The sequence below is a fragment of the Mastigoproctus giganteus genome, chromosome 12 (genome assembly GCF_048544385.1).
Source record: "Mastigoproctus giganteus isolate SK-2022 chromosome 12, ASM4854438v1, whole genome shotgun sequence".
In the NCBI taxonomy this organism is placed as follows: Eukaryota; Metazoa; Arthropoda; class Arachnida; order Uropygi; family Thelyphonidae; genus Mastigoproctus; species Mastigoproctus giganteus.
Genome location: NC_143586.1, coordinates 77,131,758 through 77,151,645, shown reverse-complemented (window position 1 = coordinate 77,151,645; position 19,888 = coordinate 77,131,758). Strand labels below are relative to the sequence as shown.

At 37.4% G+C, this 19,888-nt stretch overlaps 1 protein-coding gene across 2 annotated transcripts in view; it reads right to left on the bottom strand.

Annotated features, from left to right (window-relative positions):
* The window catches only part of LOC150077208 (solute carrier organic anion transporter family member 4A1-like), a 748,389-nt gene that overhangs the window by 599,714 nt on the left and 128,787 nt on the right, over positions 1-19,888 (bottom strand). For both annotated transcript variants that reach the window (XM_090386038.1, XM_090386039.1), the window contains one exon: positions 11,869-12,715. In XM_090386038.1, the coding sequence (XP_090242164.1) occupies positions 11,869-12,640 (772 nt within the window). In that variant the 5' untranslated portion in view covers positions 12,641-12,715. The remainder of the gene's footprint in view (positions 1-11,868; positions 12,716-19,888) is intronic.

Here is a 19,888-nt window from a genome sequence, read left to right as displayed (position 1 = left end):
TTGCTATGTTAACAGAGTATTTAACGCGGATTTGTGGGAAACCACGGGAACCGCATAACAAAAAACACTATGTCCACTATGTCCACTTTCGGGTAAGGGAAGCGCATAGGATGATAGGTTTAATTTCCTTTTTATTTATATTTTATTTTATTTATATATATATTTTTTATTTATTTATTAATTATTATTATTTAGTTATTTATTTTATTTATTTATTTATTTTGTTTTTATCATTGTTTTGTTCGGATTTTTTTTTTTTTTTTTTTTTTTTCGGCTGGTGCAGCATAAGCCATAGGCTTTCTTGCACCATGCGGCCGTTACTAATACTAATACTAAGTCACCCCCATCGGGAGGAAAGGTCAGGTCATGGTATGTCTTTTTGAATGCAAAGGGATAATAAAGATAGATTATCTTCCAAAGCGACAAAGAATAAACGGACAATACTATGCTAACTTAGTAACTAAATTACAAGTTGCAATCAAGTTTATAAAGCGTCCAGACAAACTGACTAAACATGTTTTGTTTCACCAGGATAATGCACTTATTTACATATCGAATGTTGCCACGGCTACAATTCATCAGGATGGCTACGAATTGCTGCCCACCTACCAACTCCTTAGATCTAGTCATATCCAATTTATAAAATGGGGAGGTTCTGGAAAAAGTGCACTGAATTACAAGGAGACTACATCGAAGAACAATGTACAATCAACATCAGATAATAACTGCTTCAATGTTAAGCTAGAAACTTATCAAACAACCGTAACCTTCGGAAATATAAAGAGAAAATGTATTTCTTTATTTTATTAAACTCTTTATTCTAACAAAGTAAGTACATTATGCGCATTGCAGTGAAGCATTTCACAGTCACAAGGACAGAGGTTTGTAGTTACATTCATGTATTGACTGTTCAAATTTTAAACTGAAGTTGCAGCATTGTAACAAAACTGCTAGTTTGAGAAGTTTTCATGCGCGTGCGTGAGCGCGCGCACCCACACAAAAGCACTGCCCAGTAGAGTGCACTTGCTTACAGAATTTTCGGGACAGGATGCATTAATAACTTGTGAAAAAATGTCTATGCGTTATGTGTTTAATGGCACCGAAGTAACCAGTGCTAGCCCAATAGGTCAAATATATATATAAATAAATAAAATAAAATAAATAAATATATACAGGGTGTTTCAAAAATGATGGACAATAATTTAATGGTGAAAAGTACAAACTAAAATAAGCAAAAAAGTCCCAGTGAACATCGCGCCGCAAATGAACCGTTTTCGAGATAATACACATTTTCTGTTAAGATCCGCCACTGACTATGGGAGCACTAGTTTAGCAAAAAGCTGTGAATCTAAGGGCGGTTTTATTAAACATAAGATAATAACATTTTTAATTTTTGGTTTCAATACCACAGGAATTTATAGATGTTCTTTCTAACACCCTTTCTTCAGCAACAGGTGTTATGCTTCTGGGCCTATCTGCTCGTACTCCATGTGCGAAGCGCCCATGTTCTCTAAGGCGTTGATATACCCTGATGAATGTGCGCCCCTGTTGGGCTGCCTTCGGCAGGGAAATGCTTGTTGGTACAAACGTGCAGCCTCAAGCGCATTGCCGTTGGCTTTACCATACATGAAGTGCATGTCCGCATACTCTTCGTTGCTGTAACCTTTTTCCATGTTGACTATCCTTTGACAAGTACTAGTATGCCTGCTATGTCTCAGAGCATTGAGAGAGGGGAAACAGAGAAAATGGGCATAACCTAACCTAAACAAACAAATCAGTGGTGGATCCCAACTCTGTACAGTTCACCTTGTCAGTGGCGGATCCCAACTAGAAATGTGCAATATCTCGAAAACGATACACTTAAGGACCCATGTTTACTAGGCTTTTTTTACATATTGTAGTCTGTACAGTTCTCCTTTAAATTATTGCCCATCACTTTTGAAACACCCTGTATATAAGCATTCAAACATATTTTACATTTTTTATGATCCCCGCAGATTTCTGTGGGATAGAATTGGAGATACTGTACAAATTTGTACTAGGAATTTCAATTGGGTTTACAACCTTCTCAAAGATCATTAAAATAAACTGAAAATGTGGCGTTCATTCGATTTTTTCTTCTCGAGTACATCAAAAATTATACATTATTGAGTGGAAATATTATGACCAGCCATCTAATAGCGTTATGGGCCGCCATTCGCCGTGACAAACGCTTGCACCCAGCTTGGCATTGACTTCACGAGAACGCGGAAGGTGTCCTCAGGTATCTCTATCAAAAGTCCCCATCAGATGCAAGTGATGTCAATGAACCATTCCCAAAACCGCGATACCATCGCCGCCGGCCTGTTTTCGTCCAACCATGCAGTCTAGTTGCGGCTGTTCACCTGCTCGCCATCGAATACGCACCAGCATGATACAGCTGTACCCTGGATTCATCAGACCAGGCTAATCTTTTGTCCAGTTGTCCAATGTTCAGGAACGGTGTTCTCGTGCCCACTGCAAGCGGAATTGTCAATGACGGTCAGTCAACACGGGCACATGAACGGGCCTCTACGCCAGAGCGTTGCTCGATCGTGTGCTCGGAAACGTTTCCAAGCTCAGAGAAACTCCATCAGGTCCTTCCCTTTCCCCACTGCATGGGCTTCGTACTGAAGAACTGACAGACATTGCCGTGCAGGCGCTATATATGCTCCGCAGTCGGTGATGTCACTCCTAAGTGCTGCGGGATCAGTCCACTCGTACAGACAGGGGATAGTAATAATGTTTTGGTTTATGAGTGTATATAAGTTTCCGTAGGGAAGAAATTGCTGGAGTTATGGAATTATCTCAAAACCTTCCCAGGAACTAACAGAAGTTAATTGGAAAATTTGGTATCGATCCGATTTTTCCTTGTTGAGTGATTCCCAAACATCCGAAACATACTTCCATTTATATACTCGTATATGGAAATAAATCTAAATTTTATAAAAAAAATAATTCCTGATTTTCTATAGGATTAATATTAATAATTGGTTACGGTGGCTACTAGACAGAAGACTACATTTCACATCGGCAACTCTAGATTAGAGAATATCCAGAAACTTCTTCAAAAGAACGTTGGCACTCATGAACAAGTTTGATCTGGATACGGCTGTAAACAGAATGAGTTTTATAGACCTATTTGTAGTAGGTTGACTGGCTGACGGACGAGTTCTGGGTTAAAAATGCCTTCATTAATTCGTTTGTATGTGGTGATGTCTCCTGCAGCTACCTCTGCGATTTTCTTCATGGCACTGGACTCGATGTCATGAATACCATGGAACATGTCATGGAACATACGATGTCATGGAACAGGACCAGGGTATGTCTGCCAGGGGCAAAGGTTGATGACGTTGTAGAGCGGATATCATCTTTCAAGGGCACAAAAGGTGATATAGTTGTACACGTTGGCACTAATGATATTAAGAGTAGGAGACCGGCAGAATTACTCAACAAGTACAGGTCACTGTTGAAAAAAAGCCGAGAATTAGGGTTGAATTTGAAAGTGTCTGCAATTCTGCCCAGACACGATAGGAGGGAGTATATGATGAGAGCCTTGTCGATCAATTCGGCCCTGGAAAGATTGTGCAAGGCTCAAGGGGTAGAATTTTTTTCAGCCTGGACTGTACTTGTTAACAGGAGAGATTGCTTCTACAGGGATGGGATACACTTAAATAGAAAGGGTGCAAGAATATTTGCTGATGCTATCGAGGCAGTGTTAGGTGGGTCGGAAAACTGTTAGCTTGGGGGGGATACAAAGACTAATAGTTTAACAGTAACTGCAGGCAGAGGTGAAGGTGATTCTTGCACAACTTCTATTAGAATAAGAAGCGACCTGGGAGCGAGGGGTGTTGGGGGTTCAGGGACGGATGGCAGTCATCCTGGAATACTTGGGTATATGGGATGTGTTAGAGTAACAAGGAATAGGCATAGGAGCATGTATGCTTGCATGTATACCAATGCTAGAAGTATAGTAAATAAATTTGATGAATTTGAAGTGTTGGTCAAGACATCAAAGGCGGATATTGTTGGGATAGCAGAGACGTGGTGTCACAAAGATATAAGGAATGCAGAACTGGAATTTGGGGAGTACAATGTGTACAGAAAGGATAGACAGGACAGAAAGGGAGGAGGTGTTATGCTGTTAATTAAGAAAAACATAAAATCAAAAGAAGTGCATCCAGTTGATATAGATGGACAGTGCACTGTTGAGTCAGTTTGGTGTGACATAAGCACTGCAAAAGCAAAGATAAGAGTAGGAGTGTGTTATAGGCCTAATGACTCGAATTAGTACAATGAACAATTGTACAGAGAAATAGAGTGGGCCAGTAAATCAGAATGTCTTATAATGGGGGATTTTAACTTCCCAGATATTGACTGGAACTTGTGGGTTGGTCACTCACACACTAATCAGACTTTTGTGGATTTATTGGATGATTGTTTTCTGCAGCAGCATGTTCGAGAGGCAACCAGAGAAAGTAATACTCTTGATCTGGTTATCAGCAGTGATCATTCGTGTATTAAGAATTTGCAGATAAAGGAACCACTAGGTGGCAGTGATCACAGTGTGCTGAAGTGGGATTTACTCAAAGAAGTAACTACCGTCAGGGGTAAAGGAAAGGGTTTTTGCTTCCGTAAAGGGGAGTACAGTGGTCTCAGACAGTTTTTAAATTCTGTACAGTGGGATCGACTGACGATGTTACAAACAGTAAATTCTAAGTGGGAAGCATTCAAGGAATTAATCGTGGAAGCTACTAGACTTTTCATACCGATGAAGAAATATTGTTCAAGGTTTAGGCCTAAAATGGTTATCAAATGAACTAATGAGACTCATGACAGAGAAGAAAAATGCATGGGATGCATATAAATTATCAGGCGACGCAGAAGCCTGTAGCAGATATAAGCTAGTCTGTAATCAGGTCACAAAGGAGGTTCGGCAGGCAAAGGCGGATTACGAGAAATCTTTGGCAAAAGATGCTAAGAAAAACAGCAAGGATTTCTTTACTTATATAAACTCTAAAAGGAAGGGGCTGAATATGATTGGTCCACTTGACATCGATGGTTCGACTGTTGATGATCCTGCTCAGATAGCAAACAAACTGAATGAGTATTTTGCATCTACATTCACACGTGAGGAATCATTACAGTTTGAAAATGGAAGAAGGTTATCAAATTGTAGCAGTGTGCTTAATGATTTTGTAATAACTGAGAGCAAAGTGGAGGAGAAATTGTTGAAGTTAAACATAAGAAAGGCACCTGGGGCGGATGGGATCTATCCAGTTATATTAAAGGAGGCGGCAAAGCAACTAAGCAAACCCTTAGCCATAATTATGAGAGCATCCTTGGATTCAGGGGAGGTTCCCACGGACTGGAGATGTGCAAATGTATCCCCAATTCACAAAGGAGGTTCGAAGGGTGACACGAATAATTACAGACCAGTTAGTTTAACTTCTGTTCCGGGTAAAATAATGGAGTCACTGGTTAAAGATGAATTGCAGGATCATCTAGACAAGACTGCAGCAATAATTCAGACACAGCATGGGTTTGTTAAGGGAAAGTCTTGTCTGACAAATTTGATTGGTTATTATGATGTGGTCACAAAGGAACTGGATGCAAAAAATAATTTTGATATCATATACTTGGATTTCAGGAAAGCTTTTGACACTGTTGCGCATGGAAGACTACTGTACAAATTGGAGCAGAACGGTATTAAGGGTAAGTTGCTACAATGGATAAAAGGATGGTTAAGTGGGAGAAGACAGAGGGTGGTAATCAATGGGTGCTGCTCTTCGTGGACTAATGTTATTAGTGGAGTCCCACAGGGTTCGGTGTTGGGTCCACTGTTGTTTTGTATATTTATCAATGATATTGATGAAGGTATATCAGGCTTAATGTCGAAGTTTGCAGATGACACGAAGGTTGGCAGGGTTGTTAATGACAGTAATGGCAGTGTGCTACTGCAACAGGATCTAGATAATTTGGGCAGATGGGCTAAGAAGTGGCAACTGAAGTTTAACCTTGACAAATGCAAAGTACTGCATATGGGTAGAAGTAACCCCAGAGAAACGTACCAACTGTGTGGTACTACACTTAAGGTGGTAGAAAATGAAAAAGACCTGGGAGTAATTGTGCAGTCAGATATGAAGTTTTCTGAGCAATGTAGACAGGCTGCTAGGGCAGGTCATGGGGTTTTGTCAATGATATATAGGAATTTTGCTAGCAGGGAAAAGGAGGTGATTGTCCCTCTGTATAAGGCAATGGTCAGGCCACGCCTTGAGTACTGCGTACAGGTCTGGAGGCCTCATTTTAGGAAGGATGTAGATTTGCTTGAGCGTGTACAGAGAAGAGCAACACGATTGGTGAGGGGAATGAAGAGATCCTCTTACCAAGAGAGGCTTAAGTTCTGCAAATTGCAGTGGCTGGAGACTAGGCACCTGCGCGGTGATCTGATTGAGGTCTATAAGGCCTTGAATGGGTTGAGCACGCTGAATTCTGATGGGATCCTCCCACTTGTTCAGAATACGAACCTACGGGGACATAAGTTCAAATTAAGAAAGGATAGATGTAGAATAGATGTGCGGAAATTTGCCTTTAGCCAGCGGGTGGTTAATTGCTGGAACAAACTTCCATCTGTCGTTGTGGAAGTTGATAGGTTAAATAAATTTAAGGAGGAACTGGACAGGCAATTGGAGGGTATGGTGTGATTTTTTTTTTTTTTTTTTTGGCTGATGCTGCATAAGCTCCTACACTTGCTTTCTTGCATCAAGTGCCACTACTACTACTACTACCTTTTTTATTTCTTTGAATTGGAATTTTCCCGTTTGAATGAACTTTCATTGTACAAAGTGTGTTATTCTACTATTTATTTTTATGCTTTGTACAATCTTTGTTCTGTTATCTTTTTCTGCTCTGTTATACACTTTAACTTGGGGCATGCCTATTGTGTATATTATCTGTTAAAAAAAAAATAAAATGATTGTTTTCACCCTTAATACAACTTCAACAGTCATATGAAGGGTGAAAACAAAATTATTGAAATACATTTCATTCGCGAAATAAAAGCGATAAAGTACAAAGTTACCTATTAGTAACTTTGTACTTTAGTGACACAAATTGTGACAATTAAGTTTAAATAATAATAAGTTATCGAAACAAAAGTTTTAAATACTTTTGAGTTATTTTGTAAAGCATGTGAGCTTGGGAGCATTCAAATGGAATTGACAGATTACTGCCACGTTTAGAACTTCCGTTTACTGAAGGAAAACCTATTTCTCTCTAAACAGCCAGAAGCAGAATATTTTATCTAAATAGGAATGGGGCAGCGTCGCCGAATTTATGGATGCTCATTGGCGTCAGTCGGATATCCTTTTGTGCTGACTTGATGCCCTACGAATACTAAACAAGGCAAAGGCCATACTGTATTCCACGCACAGTCACTTATCTTCTAGCGATCGCTGGAACTTCATTCAACATAGCCAACTTTCAAGCGTGACGGCCAGATTTTCTTATTTTTTTGGGTTTAGATAATACTTTAAAAATAAAGTTTTAAGTCCCATTTAAAAAAAAAAAAAACCTTATAACTATATGAAGATCAAACTACTGTGATTTCAAAGTTGCAGTCTCTGCAATTTTGAAGTTCTGAAAAACTGAATTTCACATTCGGTATTAATCAGGTACTCAGCTTGGAAAACTGTAAGTCGATTCCGTTTTTAGATTTGATACATAATTCAACCTGGATATCAGTTGAACAAATTGCAAATATAGGTTTCGATAACCACGAAAGATTGGTTGAAGCAATTTTTGTGTAGCAGATTAGCTTGGCTTCGGTATTGGTTGATGGGAAGAAGTTGTCTATCTTTAGCTTGCGAGCTAGAGTTTCCCTTTGGGACGACCATGTTGTTCATATCACAATAATCTCTCACCCAGGCTTTTCGATGGAGAGATTGAGCGGCAACTCTATGCGGATGATATGAAAATTTATAGGGTTATTGGTACTCCTCACGCAATTCAGCCAAGGGGGATGCTCGTATAAGAGCGGATTGCTGGATGCAAGTTAATTATATGCAAACTGGCTTTCGTGCGATTAGAGTTTGTCATTGCTATTCTACGAGAATAGGGTGGGCTTTGGTTCTGGTTGATCATTTTGTTGGCGCAGCGAGGATTGCGACGAAGGAATTACAAGGTTGTCAAGATAATACTGAGGGTGGATTCACCCCATCTTTGTATATCAGACACTATTTCTAAATCTGTGGGATGTCCGGCTTTATCGAACAAAACGTTTTCCTAATGACTTGATTACTGATACAATTTTGCTGAAATTGTTCGTGCGGCTTGCAGTGCTTATTTTGGATTACTCCTATGTAGTATGGGCTCCTCATCAGAAATGGGCGTATCATCGCAGTAATTACAAGAGGTTATGTAATAAGTTTTACTTCATCCCTATTTGTATAAAGTTATTGCATCGAATTAAGTTTTTATTTTATTTATAAGCTTGATAATTATGGTGTATATTCTACTTTTCTTTTGCATTTAACAATGCATCACTTCTAGGTTCTCTAAGTGATGCTGGTGAACAGTGATATTTTATCCCACACTACCATCTAAGCATGTTCTTAAGAAACATGCTGGGATGGTGATACATTGACCAAAATTAGTAGCTAAACTTTAAATGAAAAAAATTAACACTGTTATATTATGACGTATCTATTGCCTCAGGGAAGTCCAAAGACGCATATTTCGGATTTTCTACTACGTCCACTTAGTGTGAAAATAAAGAGTTTTTACGTCTTATAGATTCTGCAAAACTAGTCAGGTGAAGTTCAAAGATCTGTCGAAGCGTTTCTTTCGTTCTATATTTGAAAACTATATTACTATGCCAAGTGAACTTTTCCTCACATTTTGTCCACCATCTCATTTGTAATATTGTGACTCCCTTACTGCATCTTCACCAACAGGACATTTATTGCACTTCCATCCTTCCTTTGCTAACCTGTTTCCGTTACTTATAGATTTGGAAATCAGAATTCATTTTACCGCTTAGGGAAGCTTTCTTTCTAACCCCCCCCCCCAATCAGCTTTCTTTTATATTTATGAACACAGATACCCAGAAGAGGAAAGGCAAAAGAGGGGGAAGGAATAAAAGAGACTATTTGTTTTCGGAATTATGGAACGGAGAGTCCCGAGCCGCTAGAGTTCAGTCGATACATCAGAATGGAAAGAGAAATGGCAATTATGTTTGCCATGGTGCAATGATAACAGAACTCTAGAAGGGGTTGAATCAGATTGGTCCACTTGACATCGATGGTTCGACTGTTGAGGATCCAGCTGAGGCAGCTGATAAACAATGAGTATTTTGCATCTACATTCACATATGACGAATTCTGTAGGGAAGTAGAGGCCAGGGCTTATCAAAATCTAGCAGAGAGCTAAATGATTTTCTAATAACTGAGAGTAAAGTGGAGGAGAAATTGTTAAAGTTAAACGCAAAAAAGTCACATGGGATGGATAGGAGCTATCCAGTTGTATTAAAGGAGGCAACAAAGGAAATCAGCAAACCCTTAGCCATAATTATGAGATCTTCCTTGGACTCAGAGGAGGTCCCCATGGATGGGAGACGTGCAATTAGTAATTACAGACCTGTTAGCTTAACTTCTGTCCCGGGGTAGGGATTTTAATAATCTGGATGAACCATCTACACTCAGTCAGATTTTAGGTGACAGAGACAACATGTCTGACGTTTTTAACTTTTTACACTCAATCAGTTTATACAGAAAGATTTAAGTTTATATTTTTTATTTACCTTTAAAACGGAGTATATCATGTTTACCTTCTTGACGTGGTAGCCAGTTTATAGGCTACCACATTTTTTGTATCGGCTTTAATTTTGACTTGGCGCATCATGGCCTTAGTTGTCCGTGCGCCATTAAACACTAAACCAACCAACTGTTCCGGGGAAAATAATGGAATCGCTGGTTAAAGATGCATTGCAGGATCATCTAGACAAGACTGCAGTAATAATTCTGACACAGCATGGATTTGTTAAGGGAAGTCTTGTCTGACCAATTTGATTGGATACTACGATGTGGTCACAAAGGAACAGGATGCAAAAAATAATTTTGATATCATATACTTGGATTTTAGGAAAGCTTTTGATACTGTTGCACATGGAAGACTACTGTACAAATTGAAGCAGTATGGCATTAAGGACAAGTTGCTTCAATGAATAAAAGGATGGTTGAGCAGGAGATGACAGAGAGTGGTAATCAATGGACACTGCTCTTCGTGGACTAATGTTATTATTGGAGTCCCTCAGGATTCGGTGTTGGGACATTTTTGTTTTGTATATTTATCAATGGAATTGGAAATATATCAGGCTTAATGTCGAAATTTGCAGATGATACAAAGGTTGGCAGGATTGTTAATGACAGTATGCTACTATTTAACTCTCTGCACATAGCTACCGAAAAACTGGGGATGCAACATACCGGAAAGAGATCTTCCAGGATTCTTATAGATTTACCGAAATATGAATCGGCTGTAAAGTGGCTAACATACCAAAGAACTGTGAGTAAAAGTGAAACTTTCTGCTTTATGCTGCTGACGTTCCTAACGGTTGTGTAAATATATAAGATATATATGAAATTACTGAATTGTAATATATAATTTGTATAATGTATGTACAGAATCATTAATGTGTAAATACTGTATATACTGTATTAAGTATAAAATGTGTATACTGTATAATATTTCGGGACGAGACTACGTGATCAGTATATGTAACCCACTGCCCGTAGTATTTTGTACCCTGACACGTAATTAGCACCCTCCTGGCACTTGGCCGTCCCGGGGTGGTTTCCTTTTGTGAAATAAACAAATAATAATAATTATAACAATAATACTGCAACAGGATCTAGAAAAGTTGGGCAAATGAGCTGAGAAGTGGCAACTGAAGTTTAATATTAACAAATGCAAAGTACTGCATAAGCCCAGAGTAGCAGTAACCCCAGAGAAATGTACCAACTGTGCGGTACTACACTCGGGGTAGTGGAGAATGAAAAAAACCTGAAGTTATTGTGCAGTCAGATATGAAATTTTCTGAGCAGTGCAGACAGGCTACAAGAGTAACACATGATGTTTTGTCAATGATATACAGGAATTTTGCTGGCAGGAATAAGGAGGTGATTATCCGCTTGTATAAGCCAATAGTCAGGCCACGCCTTGAGTACTGTATACAGGTCTGGACGCCTCATTTTAGGAAGGATGTAGAGCTGTTGGAACGAGTACAGAGAAGGGCAACGAGATTGGTGAATGGAACAAAGAGTTACCCTTACCAAGAAAGGCTTAAGTTATGCAAATTGCAGCGTCTGGAGACTAGGCACCTGCGAAGTGATCTGATTGAGGAGTATAAGGCCTTGAATGGTTTGAGCAAGCTCAATGCTGATGGTATTTTTCCCTCTTGCTAAGATTACTCACCTGAGGGGACATAAATTCAAATTGAGGAAAGAAAGACAGTTGTAGAATAGATGTGAGGAAATTTCCTTTAGCCAGCAGGTGGTTTATTGTCGGAACAAATTTTCATCTGTCGTAGTGGAGGTCGACAACTTAAATAAGTTCAAGGCAGAACTATTTGGAGTGAATGGATGGGTGAAATGGGAAGGGTTTTTTTTTTTTTTTTTAGGCTGATGCTATATAAGCTTGCTTTCTTGCATCATATGTCTCTACTAATGCTAACATTGTTTGCCATTATACACAGTTTTTACTAGTTAAACGATTTAACATATTAAATAAGTGTACGTTGTCTACAGCCAATAAATAAAAAATCAGATAATAGTAAAACTATGCAATACTTACCCAGATAGACTGATGACATCTTTGTCGGGACGTTTTCATCAAGATAAGTACAACCAAGAGTATAAAAAGGGGCTGCTCCTGCGCCATGCAACAGCTGTCCAAGAAAAAATATGTATTTATAATTGGATAAAGAGGACAGGGGCTCAGTATTACACGTAGACATATTGTTCCACTGTAATCCACTGGGACATACGTCTTCTTGCTCTTTACTGAACTCATAGGGACCGGCGAGAAAGTGGGGAAGGGAAAAAACAAAAGATCCTAACCCTAAGATCAATACACCTGTTCCTATAAAAAGTGGTTTGCTACGAGTACCACCTAGATAGCTGACGGGTATAAGGCACAGAAAGGAAGCGATATCGTAACCGCCAGCGATTAATCCTGATTCCGTGCTTCGAAGATGGTAACGCTTTTCAATAGTGGTAATAACAACATTAATGAATCCGTTAACTATGAGTCCTTGTAAGAATCCTGCCCAACATAACCAGGCCAAAACCCACTGAGGCGTACGAAACCGCTGAAGGCAAGAAGGATGGAAGCGTCCCCAACCACATTTTCCGCCATCATCAGCGCAGTCATTGGGATTATAGCGATTATTCTGTGTTTGAAGAGACATCATATGATCTGCAACACAATCTCCGAGTGCGTGGTTGTTCGCGTGAGATACAAGAGGCTCATGGCTGTGTGATTCGTGCATATCATTAGGGTAACCATCAGTCATCGACGAGAGACGTGGCAGCTGCCCCATAGCGCTGTTCTTGACGATGGTCATCGTGGAAAGAAACGTCGTGTGCAAAACACCATATATAAATAAGTAGATCTTGAATTATTTCTTCCTTGTGTTTTCCTGTAAGATAAAACAAACAACTAGCTTTAATATCATATTCTGATACTAAAAAAGTAAATAGGACATATAACCTGATTTACGAAAAGAAATTAATAAAAATGAAATAAGCGATATATACTACCAGTTAAAATTAACCTTAAAGGAAATTTTCAATGACTATTAGGCCTATATAATTTCAAGAAAGTTAAACAAGCCATCGAAATAATGTAAGAGAGATTTAAACAGACTGAATGTCCTTGAGCAACTTAAGTCACGGACTTTACTCCGTTTGACTCCCTCCCTCCCTGTTTTTACCAGGGAAATCGTTAAATCTCACCGTTACTTGACCTCCCAAAGACAGGAAATGAAGGGGTGGATCTTTGCACTCATGAAACTTATTTCAGGAGTGTAAAGATCAATGTGAACATGTTAAGAAGGTTTCAAACTTCAAACTTAAAATGTATCGAAAGACACCTTTGGGATAATAAATCGAATATTCACTGCAATTTGCAATCTATCCAATGGTGAAGAAAGTTTGTGCAACATTTTAGAATAAAGAGAAACCCCATAAAGTAGGTACAGGTATTAGTTTAGTATTAACCCCGCATAACTGAAAATTTAAATAGTTACTATGTATACGAGAGGTGGTCAAAAAGTTCTTAGCAAAGGGTATATAAAAAATATATTAATAAATTAGTATGCTGTTTTGATATAACATGTCTTATAAAATAACATAAAAAATATATGTCTGTCACTGTCTTATGCAGATTCTAAAATTTAATTTTTTATTTTGGTAAATGAAAGAAGAAGAAATATCCAGCAAATCGTACATCATTCAGTAATGAAATTTTTGACCAAAGAGCTGAAGAAATCTATGAAATAATGACTACAGTGTTTGGGAAAGTTGTGCTATTGTTGCAAGATTTTCGACAGAGTTCAAAAGCGGATGGGAGTCAGTTGAGGATGATCCAAAGTCTGGTAGGCTACCTGACGCAATCAGTTCTGAAAAAATTGCCATCGTTAAACAAAACAATTTAGAACATAGAATTAAAGTATCCGAACTTTTTCGAGTTCGGACACTAATTTTTAAAATATACCCCCTTGGAAGCTTAACAATAATATATGATTATTTGGGAATGCCAAAAGATTGTTCAAGACAGTTCCCAAGAAACCATTCCATTTATGACAAACATCAGAGGGTAGAGTCATCAAATGAGAATTTAAAATTAATTCCTGCTGATAGATAGATTTTTTCCTATCTATCAGCAGGCGATGAAACTTAGCTACATCCTGAATTCAAATTAGACAGCGTGTAGTTCAAGCACTAGGGAAAAGTGTTGGCTTTAATTTTCCGGGACACAAAAGGATTGTTAATTGATTACCTTCGACATGACAATGAACCTGTGTGCAAAGCCGGGTTGCACAAGTAAAATTAATGAATGTGGATTTGAACAATTTAACTACCTTCCGTATAGCCTAGATTTGGCCCCAAATGACTATTTGTTCAGAAACCTCAACTCCAATCTTAAAATGATTTTAAAGATGTTGAAGAGTTATGTCAGTGTATGTGTAAGAGTTACATTTTGAAGAATTAAATTAAAAGCATTGCAGATTAAATACAATAAGTGTATTGAACTTCGGGGTGAATACATTGAAAAAAAACTAACTAATTTTGTATGTCTTTTATACTCCGTTCTCAGAACTTTGAGAACGGAGTATAAATGAGAGTTTCTAATACATACGTATTAGAAACTCTGAAATAAAATTAAACAATAAAAAAATATGCTTTTATTAACCTTGACTTTATTGGTTGATACATAGCGCATAATTAGCTGGAGATAATTATAATTTACAGTGAACGTATAGTGGTATTCAGGTACCAGTCAAAAATTTTGTGTCCATTAAATCCGAAGTTTGTTAAATGGAGGTCCGTGACATCAAGGGCTTACTGTACATGCTCGGCGACTGAGAAACTTCTGTGAATGTGGGATACAAAAGATATCATCACTGATTTTCTTAGGGAGCAGAAGAATTTTTGCATACTATGGCAGGATAAAGAGGTTAACAACTCAATGACATTGTTTCCACTAACACAATGAATATTCTGAGCGATTTTAAATGGAAAGTGTTCCCTTTTAAATGAAAAGTGCCAAACCCTTTAAGGTTTGCATCATTAAAAAAGTTCTTAGAAGGTAAAAAAATAAATAAAATAAAAATAAAACAATGAGGAAGAAACCGTAAAATTGTAGTTTTGGCAACAACCATAAAGTTTTTGCAGAAGTTAGCAGAAAGATGGCAGGAACAGATAAGGAAGAAAACTATCTCAAGAAGTAACAAAATTTGTATTATTAATGATAAATCAAATTTTATAAGATTCTCATTCGCCCTCCTCGTATATAAACTAGAAACACAAGACTCAGATAATTTTGAAGCTATAAAAAAACTACCAAATTTTGGAAGAGAATGTTATTCATTTGAATAATTTTTTTGTTTGAGATCCACCCATATATGCAACTGCAAAGGGCGATTTTTTTGAGTAATCTTGTTTTACTTCCTCTTCTACGATTTTAGAAATAACCTCATAAATTTTCATTATTAAATCGTAATTCTTGCATCAACGCTATTGCTAGAGGATTTGCGATAGTCAGTTCAACAGAGATTACGATATTGCGGAGTAGAAAGCATAACTTCCGAAATGGAAGAGAAATTTGATTATCAAGGCATATGAGGTTTTCGCTAGAACGATTTTTAACTGTATTGTTTTTATAAATACCTCTGAGCAGAAGAAGAGGGAGTGATGTTTGTGTAACAAGGGTTGTGGAGTGAGTAGGAAGGAGGGAGATTTCTCGGGTCAACACACTCTATTCTAACTATTCATCAAGATGGTATTAGCATAGCATAGCACCGCCCCCGGAAATCGATATGAACCATGGTGCGTGCGAGGATAGTGTACACATGAAGGCAGAATCTGAAATGCTATTGGCTCTTCCTGAAGTATAACACCAGCAGAGGTTCTTCATCTGTGACTGATGTGTTTTAATTAAATCGGTATTTCTACCAAGTGCGATATTCACACGACAACACACACGATGTCAGCTGTCAGGACACTTTACCGTAAGCGAGAAGGAGTAAAAGTAGTTAAAAAGATACATGAAGCAATTATCACGCGGATGATTTTCGTAAGTTTGCACAATGGAACCTATTCACGCATTCTCCTGGCGCAAACAATATTTTTCACTTTATTAACTACTTTAAATGGAGACCTAACTTTCCAGGATAAATGGCACAAGGAAATATTAGGTTAAAGCCGCTGTTATAAATACATAACTCGCATTTTCCTTAGTACAAACTATGGAAAAATAATGTGGGGTAAAAGGTCAACAAATAAATTTTATCATTTCAAAGAATGCATCGTAGAATGAATTGCATCAGAGAGACGGGTACAGATGAGTATTGAATGTGTAGGCTCAAATGAGAGAAATTTCTTTTATTATCCCAATAGCAAAAGTGAAAACTATCTTTTCAATCTCGTTTACTGTGTTCAGATTTTAAATTCCGAGCAATGCTGGCAGTGGAATTCTCTATTCAAACAAAGATGGGCTTGATAATTTTCAGCACTGAAATTAATTTCCACAGAAAATTCAGATTCTTCTGCAGAGGCGCACAAAGTTTAAGAGAGATGTCTATAAGATTCCAAAGTGAATTCTGGAAATTCGAGTAATGACAGCTTTCTTGGAATAAACGGAGGACGTATGGCACTAAAATCATGCAATTTGTAATCATTCCAAATCATCCAGTATGACAGTTAGGAAAAATCCCGAAAAGACCTTTCCGTGTTTTATAAATGACCGTAATTTGTATTTGATTATTAAGTAAACGTTTACTTAATCATCAAGGTGCACTATAGCTCCAGATTGTGCCATTAAACCTCCATAACACACACACACACAATCAATACTGTACGTTTATCATATACTCGTACCTGTTAGAGTTCGAATAAGACCATTTAGTGTCAGCATATCGTGTACCTAAATTGCTAGTATTCTTTTTTCGGTTCGTCTGTGTTTTTCGGGATGAGAAACGAGTTTCTGGGAAGAAAAATCACTCAAAGTTCTCCTGAGAACGACCAACTCGGCTATGATGTGAAAGATATCTTCCTAGTCCCAACCTCAAATACGAGTACATCTCAATTTGAACCAGCGATAGGAATCGAACACAAATTATTTAGTTCCTCATGATGATTAAGTCCCCTGCATTATTAAAAAAAACAAAAACAAAAAAAAAACTTAACAAGTCAGTCCGTTGGACAGCAGCGAGATGAGTGAAAAAACAAGCGCGGCAGTGGTGATCCAACTCATTGACTTCCTTGCACTGTAAATAACCCTATAATTAAAATTCATACACGACCACGAACTGGAAAATTTACGAAATGTATTATAATCATCGATAAAGATCTTTGATATTTTAGAATTATAAGTCCTGTTTAATGTGAACACGAAAGAAAATAAGACTAAAAAAAAAAAATCGAGATTTCCTAGGGGGATGTGGCTCCCCTGAGTACTCGAAATATAGTATAACAAAAATCGAACATGTGGTATTTCAATATTGTTTGTTTAGTTTACCCCTTAAAATTCAACTTTTTTTTTTTGCTGAGATACCTTTTACAGTTTTCTCAAAGAATACTGTACTACCTATTTTTTTTCTATGAGATTAATGTCCCTAAGTACATTTTTCAGATAATATGATTACAATATCGATGACTGACAAACTAGCCTGAAGACGTGATTTAGACAAATAAATTTACCATATAAACATTAAAAATTTATAGAAGTTTTTTTAATAAAGTCCATTTTTTATTCCTGAAAGGACTTCGTGTGCGCGTGCCGCCAATTGAATACCAATGCTAGCAGACACAACCCAAACTCGACTGCCCCTTAATGTTCTTTAGCTGAAATAAGGGGCTTATGCCTATATGCGACCTACGTGAGTTTACACAAACTAACCTGAACTGATTCGTGGTTTGAGTCGGGAGAAACCCACATATTTAAATCCACGTGATAACACAAAATATGGTAAGATTCTTGTAGTCTTTGTCTTACAAACTCCACTGACTCTGAGTAGTTGTCCAAGAGTATAAACAGAAAATTTATTTTTATTTTATTTGAAGTTAATCTTTCTTCAGCAAATGAGTACGAAAACAATCATACAAAGAGTTCTTTTAACTCTCATGGCTAACAGTGGTTAGAATAACTTCTTTTCCACACCGAGTGGAAAAGACCCAGATTCAAATCCTGTCGCTAGAGAAAATTTTTTTCCGTATTGTGGTCGAGTTAGTTGATTTTATGTGAGGGTTGCATGATTTTTCTCTCCAGAATTTTTTTAAAGTAAAATAGGCAAGCCGATTACAGAATACACCAATTTAGAGGCATTACTGTATCATATCCTAACGGCCTTTGCTGCCTCGGCGCTAATTCTAAAAACCAACCAACGAACAACGTTATTTTGGTTTTCCTGATCTACCATTTCTATGGGAAAGACATATATATAAAACTGAAAAATATTTATAAAGAGAAATTAAACCATCCCATGGTTGTTCAGACCTTCATGAGTTATACCGCAGCTTAAACAAAAACTACGCGTTTATCTACGGTATGTTTCGCATACCCTTCTCTCCCTTTTCCTAGCAGATTAAAAATAGGCTTTCTTCCTCTTAGAGACTCAAGGACCACTGAACTAACCTTGATTAAGGTTCCTGCAGCCTATTTCAGGCATAACAGGAAATCATACATGCCATTTCGATGCTACACGATATGAGGTGAGGGGAGGGGAGGAGAGGGGAGGGGGAGACAGATAGGCAAATTGTTCTGCACGTTCCTTTAATCTCTTTCCCTTCATAATTTTAAAAATGTTTAAAGAGGGTTTACCTGGATAAAAAAATCCACTTCACTTACCTTAATATGGGTTCAGCATCATCTTTACTAAATCAGCGTTAAGGGTGGCGCTGATCCAAATCGTAGTTATCCCTCATTTCATATGGTGGTTCTAAAGTTTGAGTTTGAAGATGCTGGTTTTTTTCTTTTATTAATTTCATTTCATTTTAATTAACTTTAGCTCGTTGTTTGTACATTAAAAGTAAGTAATAATAATAAGTCGAGGTTCAGGGAGAGAAAAATTCACAGCCTGAATAAACCTTTAGAGTACATTAATATAAAACCTAAAATAAAGCGACGAGTGGCTTAACCATGAGACTCCCGCAGTATTTGAATTGGAGCGCACCATTATGCACACGACCTTCTAAAATTCTAGGAGGTAAAAATTACAACTAGGGCTGGATCTTTCAAATATTGTCAGTAAGTATCTATGTGCCAATAGCTTCTACCTCACCTCCAGTGCAAAGCATTTTATCACAAACGGGGGAAACCTCTTGAAAGCAAACACATGCTGGTGTTTGTGATATATATCTCGCCACGATTTGGCACAGACCTGCACGGAGAGGACCTACTGCTTGTTTCTGGTTCGTAGTTTTTAATTCGTAAATATTTATTTACGAATTAAAAACAATAGCAGTGCTAAAAGTAAATTGTTATTCATACCAGTACGCGCGCAACCATTTTTTTCGATGGCGATATATTTAAAAAAAACAACTCAGATTCAATAATAATAATAAAATACGTTTTAAAATTTGTGTCAAGCTGACATTTATTGGAAATATTTTTACGAAATATTGTTAGACTGAAAATTGCATTTTCACTCCAAAAATGATTTAAACTTACCATTAGTAATATAATTTATCTAAATTTCATAAATTTATTGAAATTAACATTATTTAAAAAATTCAGTGAAATAAATATGTTAAAAACCCAAGTACAAATTCTGAGAAAGCACTTTGTGCTACGAGAGTAATAAAATCATTGTGCTTTATATGTGCCCACTATTGTGTCCATTTATTTATTTTAGAATAGCTGATTTTAAACTACAGTGAATATATTTTAATGGTTTTAGTACTCACAACAGAACTGCCACCTGTACCACGACTTTTCTAGATACTGTACTTCTTTCAAACAAATGACATAGCCTTAGATTTTAGTTTTTTATAAGTGCCTTGGAAAACTGTACAGGAGTTTGCTCTGTTGTGAGTAATACCATTGCAATAGTCAAGTTTCATCACATGACATGAGGTATAACAAAAAATTA